The sequence below is a fragment of the Colius striatus genome, unplaced genomic scaffold, assembly GCF_028858725.1.
Source record: "Colius striatus isolate bColStr4 unplaced genomic scaffold, bColStr4.1.hap1 scaffold_105, whole genome shotgun sequence".
Taxonomy (NCBI): domain Eukaryota; kingdom Metazoa; phylum Chordata; class Aves; order Coliiformes; family Coliidae; genus Colius; species Colius striatus.
This window is the reverse complement of record NW_026908399.1, coordinates 54817-65594: the sequence shown is the minus strand read 5'-3', so window position 1 is coordinate 65594 and position 10778 is coordinate 54817. Positions and strand designations below refer to the sequence as shown.

Here is a 10778-nt window from a genome sequence, read left to right as displayed (position 1 = left end):
TGGGATTTGAGGGGGTTTAGGGGGGTTGGGAGGGGGTTGGAGGGGTTTAGAGGGGTCTGGGGGGGTCTGGGCATCCTGGGGGGGTTTGTGGGGGGTCCTGGCGGGGTTTAGCTGGGTCAGGGGGGGCTCAGGGGGCCCCCGGCGTGTCCCTGGGGGTCTCCGTCCTTTCGGGGGGGTCCCTGGGGGGGGTCTCAGCCCCCACTGACCCCCCCCAAACCCCTCCCGCAGACCAGCGTGGCCACCCAGTGCGACCCCGAGGAGATCATCGTCCTGTCGGACTCGGACTGACCACGACCCCCCCTCCAGACCCCCCCGAGCCGTTCCCCCCCCCGCCCCGGCCCGGCCCCCCCCCGCTCCCCAATAAAGCTCCGTTTTGTTACGCGGTCCCTTTAAGGCGCCACAAGCCCCGCCCCCTTCCCCGCGTGGGCGTGGCCTCGGCCGCGCCTGCGCCCTGGCGGCCGCGGCGGCCTTAAAGCGGCAACGGCGGCGGCGGGGGGGGCCCGCGGGGGCGCGGCGGGACGCGGCCGCTTTAAGGGCGGGAGGGCGCGAGGGGGCGGCGCCCGGCGGAGGGAGGGAGGGAAGCGCCAAGATGGCGGCGGCGGCGGCGCCTTGAGCCCCGGAGCGCGGGGTGAGGGGGGGGGCGGGGCGGGGGCGGGGCCGGGGGGAGGGTGAAGGGGGCCGTGGGGGGCTGGGGGGGGGCTGTGGGGAGCCACAGAGGGGGGGTGGGGGGTGAAGGGGGGGACGGGGTAGGGGCTGAGGGGGAGGGTGAAGGGGCTGTGGGGGGTTGTGAGGGGCTACAGAGGGACTGGGGGGGCTATAGGTTGGCTGTGGGGAGCTATAGGGGGGTTGTGAGGGGCTATAAGGAGCTATAGGGGCGCTATAGGGGCTGTGGGGTGCTACAGAGGGACTGGAGGGGGCTATGGGGAGTTATTGGGGGGCTATAGGAGGTTGTGAGAGGCTATAGAGGGACTGGGGGGGCTATAGGGGCTGTGGGGAGTTATGGGGGGCTATAGGGGCTGTGGGGAGTTATGGGGGGCTATGGGGGGGCTGTAGGGGCTATAGGTTGGCTATGGGGGGCTGTGGGAGGCTATAGGGAGCTATAGGGGGGCTGTAGGGGCTATGGGGGGCTATAGGGGGGTTGTGGGGGGCTATGGGGAGCTATAGGGGCTGTGGGGGGGCTATGGGGAGTTATAGGGGGGCTATGGGGAGCTATGAGGGGGCTGTAGGGGCTATAGGTTGGCTGTGGAGGCTATGGGGGGCTGTGGGGAGCTATAGGGGGACTGTAGGCGCTTTTAGTGACCAAACAAAAGCCATTTCAGTAGTTTTGGTGTTTCAGTGACCAAACTGAGGCCAATTTGGGGACTTTTGGGGCTCTTGGTGACCAAACAAAAGCCAATTCCAGTAGATTTGGGGTTGTGGTGACCAAAGCCAGTCCCGTTTCAGGCCTGTGGTGGGCTCCCCCCTCTCTAACCCTCCCCCTCCCCAGGAGCTGCGGCCGGGGCAGCACCATGGAGGCCTCGTGCGGCGGCCCCGGCCCCGGCCTGGTGCACGTGGACTTCCCGGAGATCACCAGCGCTCTCCTGGCCAACCTCAACCAGCAGCGCGTGGAGGGGAAGCTGTGTGACATCTCCATCCACGTCCAGGGCCGCGTGTTCCGAGCCCACAGAGCCGTCCTGGCCGCCTCCTCGCCCTATTTCCACGACCAGGTGCTGCTGAAGAACATGACGTCCATCGTCCTGCCCAACGTCATGGACCCCGGCGCCTTCGAGACCGTGCTGGGCTCGGCCTACACGGGGCGCCTGTCCATGGCCCCCGAGGAGATCGTCAACTTCCTGACGGTGGGCAGCGTGCTGCAGATGTGGCACATCGTGGACAAGTGCACCGAGCTCCTCAAGGAAGGCAGGGCCGCCCCGGCGCCTCCCGGACCTTCCTCCTCCTCCTCCTCCTCCTCCTCTTCCTCCTCCTCCTCCTCCTTACGCGCCCACTCCAGCCGCACCAGCGACAACCAGTCCCCCAGCAGCAGCAACTACTTCAGCCCCAGGGATGCCGCCGAGGGGGCCGAACCCCACAAGTACCCGGCTTCGGGGGGTCCCCGAGGAGGCGGGGAAGGGCGGCGGCGGGGAGCTGCTGGAGGCGGAGGAAGGCAGCGAGGACGGCGAAGGCGGCCGCCGGCCCCTCTACGTCCAGCCCAGCATCGTCCCGCAGAAGCAGTGGGTGTACGTCAAGCAGGAGTGGCTGCAGGAGGACCTGGTGCTCACCTGCGAGGAGGACGAGGACCCCGTGGAAGGCCCGGCCCGTGGCGGGGCCGAGGCTCCGTCCCGCGGCGCCGCCGCCCCCCGCCCCAAGCTGGAGGAGCAGGTGAACTTCTGCGAGTCCTCCGAGGATTTCCCTTCTCCCTACGAGGCCTTGGAAGATTCCAACCCTCCCGCCTCCTTCCCGCCTCGCTCCCTTCTCCCCATGGACATGCAGGGCAACCAGATCTTGGTTTTCCCCCCCCAAGCCCCGGTGGAACACGGAGCCGTCCAGCTCGCGGCGGCGGCCGCCGACGGCAACAAGATCTTCATGTGCCACTGCGGCAAAGCCTTTTCCCACAAGAGCATGAGGGACAGGCACGTCAACATGCACCTCAACCTGCGCCCCTTCGACTGCCCCGTCTGCAACAAGAAGTTCAAGATGAAGCATCACCTCACGGAGCACATGAAGACCCACACGGGCCTCAAACCCTACCAGTGCGACGTCTGCGCCAAGAAGTTCATGTGGCGCGACAGCTTCATGCGCCACAAGGGCCACTGCGAGAGGAGGCACCGCCTGGCCGGGGTCCTGCCCGGCCCACCCGGCCTCCCCGCGCTGGCCAAGAAGGAGCAAGGCTTGGGAGGAGCTGGAGGAGGTGCTGGGGATGCTGCTGCTGCTGCTGGTGGAGGAGACTGGGGGACGTTGAGGGAAGGTCCCGCTGGAGGGTCGCCCAGGGGGGAGATGGGGTTTGCTGGGGGGAAGATGTGAGGTGGGGGAGAAGGGGGAGGGAGATGGGGATGGAGAGGGTTGGGGTGGGGATGGGTGGTTGGGTGCCATCAGCTCTGGGTGCTCAGGTCCCATCCCACCTGGACACTTGGATCCCATCACACCTGGACACTTGGGTTCCATCCCACCTGGACATCAAGGTCCCATCCCACCTGGACACTTGGATCCCATCACACCTGGACACTTGGGTGACCTCACATCTGGACACCCAGATCCCATCCCGCCTGGACAACTGAGTCCCATCACACCCAGACACTTGGGTCCCATCCCACCTGGACACCCAGGTCCCATCCTACCTAGACATCAAGGTCCCATCCCACCCAGACACTTGGGTCCCATCCCACCTGGACACCCAGGTCCCATCCTACCTAGACATCAAGGTCCCATCCCACCCAGACACTTGGGTGCCATCAGCTCTGGGTGCCCGGGTCCCATCTCACATGGACGTTAAGGTCTCACCATGCCTGGCCACCCAGGTACCATCCCACCTGGACACTTGGGTCTCATCACTTCTGGGTACCAAGGTCACATCCCACTTGGACAACCAGATCCCATCCCACCTAGACATCCAGATCCCATCACATCTGAGCACTTAAATCCCACCACACCTGGACACCCAGATCCCATCCTGCCTGGACATCAAGGTCCCATCCCACCTGGCCACTTGGGTCCCATCACTTCTGGGTGCCCAAGTCCCATCCCACCTGGACAGCTGAGTCCCATCACATCTGGGCACCCAGCTCCTGTCACATCTCAGCACTTAAATCCCACCTCACCTGGACACTTGGGTTCCATCACCTCTGAGCACCCAGGTCCCACCTCACCTGGACACTTGGGTTCCATCACCTCTGAGCACCCAGGTCCCATCCCACCCGGACACTTGGGTCTTGTCCCCCTGGACATTCGGGTCCCTCCCATCCCACCCTGACATTTGGGTCCCATCACATCTGGATGTTCTGGGTCTCCTCTGACCAATCCCCTCCCCTACAAAGACACTTGTGCCCCGATGTGTGTGTGTGTGTGTCCCACTCAGGGTCCCCCAGGTCCCATCTCCCCTGGACACCTGGCTCCCTGTGTTGTGACATCCCCCCCCAAACTTGGGTCTCCCACCACCTCACCCCCCCTGTGATGATGTTGGTGTGTGTCAAGAGAATTGTCCCTGTCACCCCCCACCCCACGGTATGACCCGGGGGCTGCCCGGACCCCTGGGTGCCCCCCTCGGACCCCTGAGCCCATGGAGGACCCCCCAGACCCCTGGGTGCCCCCCAGACCCCTGGTTGACCCCTGGACTCCTGGGTGCCCCCCCAGACCCCTGAGTGCGCCCAGGACCCCTGGGTAACCCCCCCCCCAGCCCCCTGAGCCCATGGAGGACCCCCCAGACCCCTGGGTGCTCCCCCAGACCCCTGATTTACCCCCCCCAACCCCACCCCGGGGTCCGTGGGTGCCCCCCACCCAGGTCAGGGCCGGCCGTTCGTGTCTCTTCTCTCCCCCCCAACCCCCCTTTTTTGTAATTTTGAGTCGATTCGTGGCTTTTTTTACCCGTCGATAAATATTGACCCGCTGCCGCTGGCTCGCGCTGCTTTGGGGGCGGGGCGAGAGCGAAAGTGAAAGTGAAAGTGAAAGCGGCGCCGAGGGGCGATGGCGGCCGGGCCGGGGCTGGGGCTGCTGCTGGCGGGTGAGAATTGGGGGTGACGTTCCCCCCGGGACCCCTCCCCTCACACCCCAGGACCCCCCATCCAAGACCCCGGGACCCCCCTCTCCCATCACCCTCAACCTGGGACCCCTCCCCCTGGCCCCCCCACCCTGGGACACCACCCCCCCAACCGAAACTCCCCTCCCTGGGACCCCCCAAGTGGGACCCCCCCCCACGGGACCCCTCCCCGGTGATCCCCCTCCCCAGCGTGGGACCCACCCCGGGACCGTCTCCCGCTGCCCCTTCCCCAACCCACAGCCTTGGGACCCCTCCCCAAGACCCCCCCCAACCTCGAGACTCCTTCGGTAACCCCCATCCCGCCCCTCCCCCACATTCCAGGACCCCAACATCCCCCCTCCCCCCAGGGACCCTCTTTGCCCCCCCCCCACGATGGCGGCTGCTCCCACAGGGCTCTGCCTGCTGCAGGGGGGGGCAGCGGATTTGGGGACCCCCACGGGGGGCCCCCCTGCCCCTCTCCCCCCTCTGCTCTGTCCCCTCCTGGGTCCGGGGGGGGTTCTGAGCCAGAAGCCGGCTGTGCTGTGGCTGAGGGGGGGCTCCGACCCTCCCCCCCCACCCCCCAACACCTCCCAGGACCCCAACAGCACCTTCGATGTCACTGGTAGGTCCCTGGTGTGTGTCCCCCCCAAAAAACCCCCCCACGTGCCCCCTCGGCGGGGAGAGGGGGGTCAGAGCCCCCTCCCCAGTGTGTGTCAGCACCCTCCTGTCCCCACAGACCCCTGGGGTACCCTGACCAGGGCATGGAGACCCTCCTGGACCCCCCCCAAATGCGAGCTGAGCCCCACGGTGCTGACACTCACCCCCCCACCCTGGGCGCCTTCTCTGGGGCTCCACACCCGCAGCCCCCTGGGTTTGGGGGGGTCCTGGTGGGTGGCATCGTTGGGGACCCCCGGCTACGGCGTCACGGCGCTGCTGCAGGGGCAGAGCCCCCCCACCACCGCCACTGCTGTCACTGGTAAGAGACTGGGGGGGAGGGAGGGGGTCTGGGGGACCCCATCGTGGGTCACCTCGAGGTGCCCCCACCCCATATCCCCCCCCCCTTGTCCCCTCAGGGTCTCCCCATCTACCCCTTGTCCCTACGGGGTCCCCCCCGTGTCCCTCCCTGTCCCTTTTGTCCCTGGGGTGCCCCCAAATATCCCCCATCCCCCCTTGTACCCCTCATGTCCCCCCTTGTCCCTCCCCATGTCCCTTCTGGTCCCCATGTCCCCACATTTGACCCCTATCCCCCACCATCCCCTATGGCCCCCCCACTCCTGTGGTCCCCCCATGTCCCCTTTGTCCCCCAATGTCCCTTGCACTCCCCATCCCCATGTCCCCCCACCGCTGCAGTCCCTGCTCTCCCCTGTCCCCCCACATCCCCCCTTTGTCCCCCCCAGCCACGCTGTCGGTGTTCACCCTGAGGGGCTGCCCAGGGACCCCCCATCCCTGTGTCCCCCCACCCCTGCAGTCCCTGCTCTCCCCTGTCCCCCCACATCCCCCCATGTCCCCTTTGTCCCCCCCAGCCACGCTGTCGGTGTTCACCCTGAGGGGCTCCCCAGGGACCCCCCATCCCTGTGTCCCCCCACCCCTGCAGTCCCTGCTCTCCCCTGTCCCCCCACATCTCCCCTGTCCCCCCCATGTCCCCTTTGTCCCCCCCCAGCCACACTATCAGTGTTCACACTGACCCCGGAGCTGAGGGGCTCCCCAGGGACCCCCCTGGATCTCCACTGCGCCTTCACCTCCCCGCCGGGCCCCTTTGCCCTGGAGTGGCGGCAGCAGCACCGCGGCGCCGGCCGCCGCCTCCTCACCTACGACTCGGCCACCTCCAGCGCCCCCGAGGCCACCCCCGGGGTGCAGCTGCTGCTGGGGACAGCCGGGGGGCCGGGGGGACACGTCAGGAACGTCACCCTGCGCCTCGACCCCCTCCACGTGTCCCACCAGGGCACCTACATCTGCGCCGTCTTCCTGCCGCGGGGACAGGCGCAGCAGGTCCTGCACGTCCGTGTGCTGGGTCAGTGGCCGTACAGGGGAAAGGACTGGGCTGGGGGGGGTAAACTGGGGGGCTTTTGTACCATGTGGGGTCTTATAGACCATATTGGACCGGTCCATAGTCCTATACGGGCCCTATGGGGGTGGGACTGGTGCCTCAGTGCTCATCAAAGGGAGAAGACCAGGCTGGGAGGGTTATACTGGGGGTCAGATGTATCCTACGAGGCTGTAAAGACCATATTGGACCGGTCCATAGTCCTATATGGGCCCTATGGGGGTGGCACTGGTGCCTCAGTGCCCATACAGGGGAAAGGACCAGGCTGGGAGGGTTATACTGGGGGTCAGATGTATCCTACGAGGCTGTAAAGACCATATTGGACCGGTCCATAGTCCTATATGGGCCCTATGGGGGTGGCACTGGTGCCTCAGTGCCCATACAGGGGAAAGGACCAGGCTGGGAGGGTTATACTGGGGGTCAGATGTATCATATAGGGTCTTATAGACCATATTGGACCGGTCCATAGTCCTGTATGGACCCTATAGGGGTGGCACTGGTGCCTCAGTGCCCATACAGGGGAAAGGACCAGGCTGGGAGGGTTATACTGGGGGGCAGATGTATCATATAGGGTCTTATAGACCATATTGGACCAGTCCATAGTCCTAAATGGGCCCTACACGGTTATATCTGGGGTCAGATGTATCATATAGGGTGGTAATGACCATATTGGACCGGTCCACAGTCCTATATGGACCCCTTGGGGGTGGGATCAGGCCTTAAGGAACACCCCAGCCCCATCTGCAGCCCTTTCAGTGACTGTCCCCAGTCCCTCAGGGCCATAATGGTCCCAGGTCGTATCCAGCCCAGTGTCCCCTCCCCTTCCTGTCCCCCCCCAGAGCCCCCCACGGTGACCCTGCGCCCGTCCCCCGCTGGTGGTGGCCCCGGGCTCGGCGGCCGAGCTGCTCTGCGACACCTCGGGCTACTTCCCCCTGGACGTGGCGGTGAGGTGGCAGCGCCGGGCCGGGGCCTCTGGGCCGCTCTTACCCCTGGAGGAGACGGTGGCCAAGACCTGGGCCACGGGCCACCGTCAAGGGCCCGGTGGCACCTTCAGCCGGAGAAACGGGATCCGTCTGGTCCCGGCCAGGCTCCAGCACCACGGCGACGTCTACAGCTGCCTGGTGACCCACGCGGCGCTGCGGGCCCCACGGAGCGTCCACGTGAGGCTGGAGGTGGCTGGTGAGTGGGGATGGATCTGGGGGACATCAGGGGGGACACTGAGGGATGGCGGGGGTGGGGCTGAGAAGGGCAAAGGGACGCCAAGGTCATGGTTGGGGACACCATGGAGCCCAGGGATTGGGTTGGGGACACCAAGGTGATGGTTGAGGACACCAAGGAACGCTCAGGATTGGGTTGGGGACACCAAGGTCATGGTTGAGAAGGTCAGGGGACACCAGGGCCACAGTTGGGGACACCAAAGGGCATCATGGTCATGGTTGAGGACACCGAGTGCTCAGGATTGCGTTGGGGACACCAAGGTGATGGTTGAGAAGGTCATGAGACGCTAGAACCATAGCTGGGGACACCAAAGGACATCAAGGTGACGGTTGAGAAGGTCAGGAGACACCAGAACCACAGCTGGGGACACCAAGGGGTGCCAAGGCTGGTGTTGGGGACACCAGGGACATTGGGACCACGGTTGGGAAGGTCTAAGGGCCACCAGAACCAAGGCTGGAGACACCGAGGAGTGGCAGGACTGGAGCTGGGACATACCAGGGGCACATCAGGAGCAGGGCTGGGGACACTGGGACCAGCAGGACAGTGAGTGGTGAGGGGTGGCCGTGGCTCAGGTGTCCCCTGTCCCCACAGGAGCCGCGGGGCCAGGCATGGAGGACGTGGTGGGGCTGTTTCTGGTGGCCTTTGTGCTCTGTGGACTCTGGCGCTGGCTCAACCCCCCCTGTGAGTTGTGTCCCCAAAGTGTCCCCACATCCATGTCTCCCCTTGTCCTCAACCACCCTCTTGTCCCCCAAACCCTCACGTCCCACAGCTTATCTCCATGACCCTCGTGTGTCCCCACGTCCCCCCTTGTCCCTCATGTCCCTGATGGCAGCAGCCACCTCACCTCCCTCTTTTCCCCCCCTGCAGCTCTGCACCCCGCCCCGGATCCCAAGGTAAGGTCCATGTCCCTGTCCCCACGAGGTGCCACCATGTCCCCAGGTGTCCCCAACCCTCACCCATCCCTTTCCCTGCAGAAAACAAACTGATCCCGAGGCTGGAGAACGACCATGCTGCACCAAATAAAGGCTTTCTCACCCCAAACAAGGAGTGACAATGTTTCTGTGTCTCTAAATACACCCCCAGAGAAGCTTTAAGGTTGGAGAAGACCTTGGAGCTCGTGGAGTCCAAAGTGGAGCCACAGCCACCAGTGACCCCTCAGCCTCTTCTCCAGGCTGACCACCTCCATTCCCTCAGCTGCTCACAACTCCACAAAACCCCGCTTTTCCCTCTCAAAAATGCACCAAAACCCACTTCTCCCCCTCAGAACTTCACCAAAATCCTTCTTTCCCTCAAAACTAAACCAAAAGGCCACTTTCATCCCTCAGGAATCCCTCAAAACCTGTTTTGCCCCTCAAAACTTCAGTCAAAACCCACAGTTTCCCTCAGAACTTTACAGAAACCCCACCTTTTCCCCCAGAACTTCAGTAAAGCCCCACTTTTTCCCTCAAAACACCCCACCTCCCCCCTTTTCCCTTGAAATTCCACCCAAACCCCACTTTTTCCCTCAAAACACCACTTTTATTCTCAAAATTCCACACAAACTCTACTTTTCTCCTCAGAACTCCCCCCAAATCCCCCTTTCCCCCTCAGAAATTCCCCAACCCCCCACTTTTATCCCTCAAAACTCCACTTTTTGCCTTAAAATGTTCACAAAACCCCCGCTTTCCCCCTCCAAGCTCCACAAAACCCCACTTTAACCCTACAAAGTCCACACAGACTCCACTTTTTCCCCCAAAACCCCACTTTCCCCCTCAGAAGTCCCCCAAAACTCCTTTTTCCTTCAGAACTCCACCAAAACCCTGCTTTTCCCCCTCAGTATGCTAGAAAACTCTCATTTTTCCCTCGGAACACCACAAAACTGCCATTTTTTCCCTTGAAACTCCACTTTTTCCCTCAAAACTCCACCCAAACCCCACTTTTCCGCACAATACGCCACAAAAGCCTCACTTTTTCCTCTCAAAACTCCACAAAACCCCACTTTCCCCCTCAGAACTCCCCCAAAACCCAACTTTTCCCCTCAGAACCCCCCAAAACCCAACTTTTCCCCTCAGAACTACACCAAAACCCAACTTTTCTCCTCAAAACCCCACTTTTCCCCTCAGAACTTCCCAAACCCCCACTTTTCCTCTCAGAACTCCCCAAAACCCAACTTTTTCCCTCAGAACTCCCCAAAACCCAACTTTTTCCCTCAGAACTCCCCCAAAACCCAACTTTTCCCCTCAGAACTCCCCAATCCCCCACTTTTCCCCTCAGAACTCCCCCAAAACCCCATTTTTCCCCTCAGAACTCCCCCATCCCCCACTTCTCCCCTCAGAACTACACCAAACCCCCACTTCTCCCCTCAGAACTCCCCAATCCCCCACTTTTCCCCTCGGAACTCCCCCAAAACCCCACTTTTCCCCTCAGAACTCCCCCTAAACCCCACTTTTCCCCTCAGAACTCCCCCAATCCCCCACTTTTCCCCTCAGCACTCCCCCATCCCCCACTCCTCCCCTCAGAACTCCCCAATCCCCCACTTTTCCCCTCGGAACTCCCCCAATCCCCCACTTTTCCCCTCAGCACTCCCCCATCCCCCACTCCTCCCCTCAGAACTCCCCAATCCCCCACTTTTCCCCTCGGAACTCCCCCAAAACCCCACTTCTCCCCTCAGAACTCCCCCTAAACCCCACTTTTCCCCTCAGAACTCCCCCCATCCCCCACTTTTCCCCTCAGAACTCCCCCAATCCCCCACGTTTCCCCTCAGAACTCCACCAAAACTCCACCTTTTCTCCTCAAAACTCCACAAAACCCCACTTTCCCCTCAGAACT

General features: G+C 63.3%; 2 protein-coding genes across 2 annotated transcripts; both read left to right on the top strand.

Annotated features, from left to right (window-relative positions):
* Positions 1-578: 578 nt before the first annotated feature.
* On the top strand, positions 579-3000 carry ZBTB22 (zinc finger and BTB domain containing 22). Its single transcript, XM_062019680.1, is given in 3 exon segments — positions 579-628; positions 1487-2128; positions 2130-3000. Coding segments are annotated over 2 exon segments (1491 nt in total). The 5' UTR covers positions 579-628; positions 1487-1508.
* A 1605-nt stretch (positions 3001-4605) lies between these two features.
* TAPBP (TAP binding protein) lies at positions 4606-9014 on the top strand. The gene is given in 9 exon segments (XM_062019661.1): positions 4606-4693; positions 5121-5330; positions 5445-5684; positions 6369-6719; positions 7592-7620; positions 7622-7931; positions 8562-8651; positions 8838-8863; positions 8945-9014. Coding segments are annotated over 9 exon segments (1305 nt in total). The 5' UTR covers positions 4606-4656; the 3' UTR covers positions 8957-9014.
* The last annotated feature ends 1764 nt before the right edge of the window (positions 9015-10778 follow it).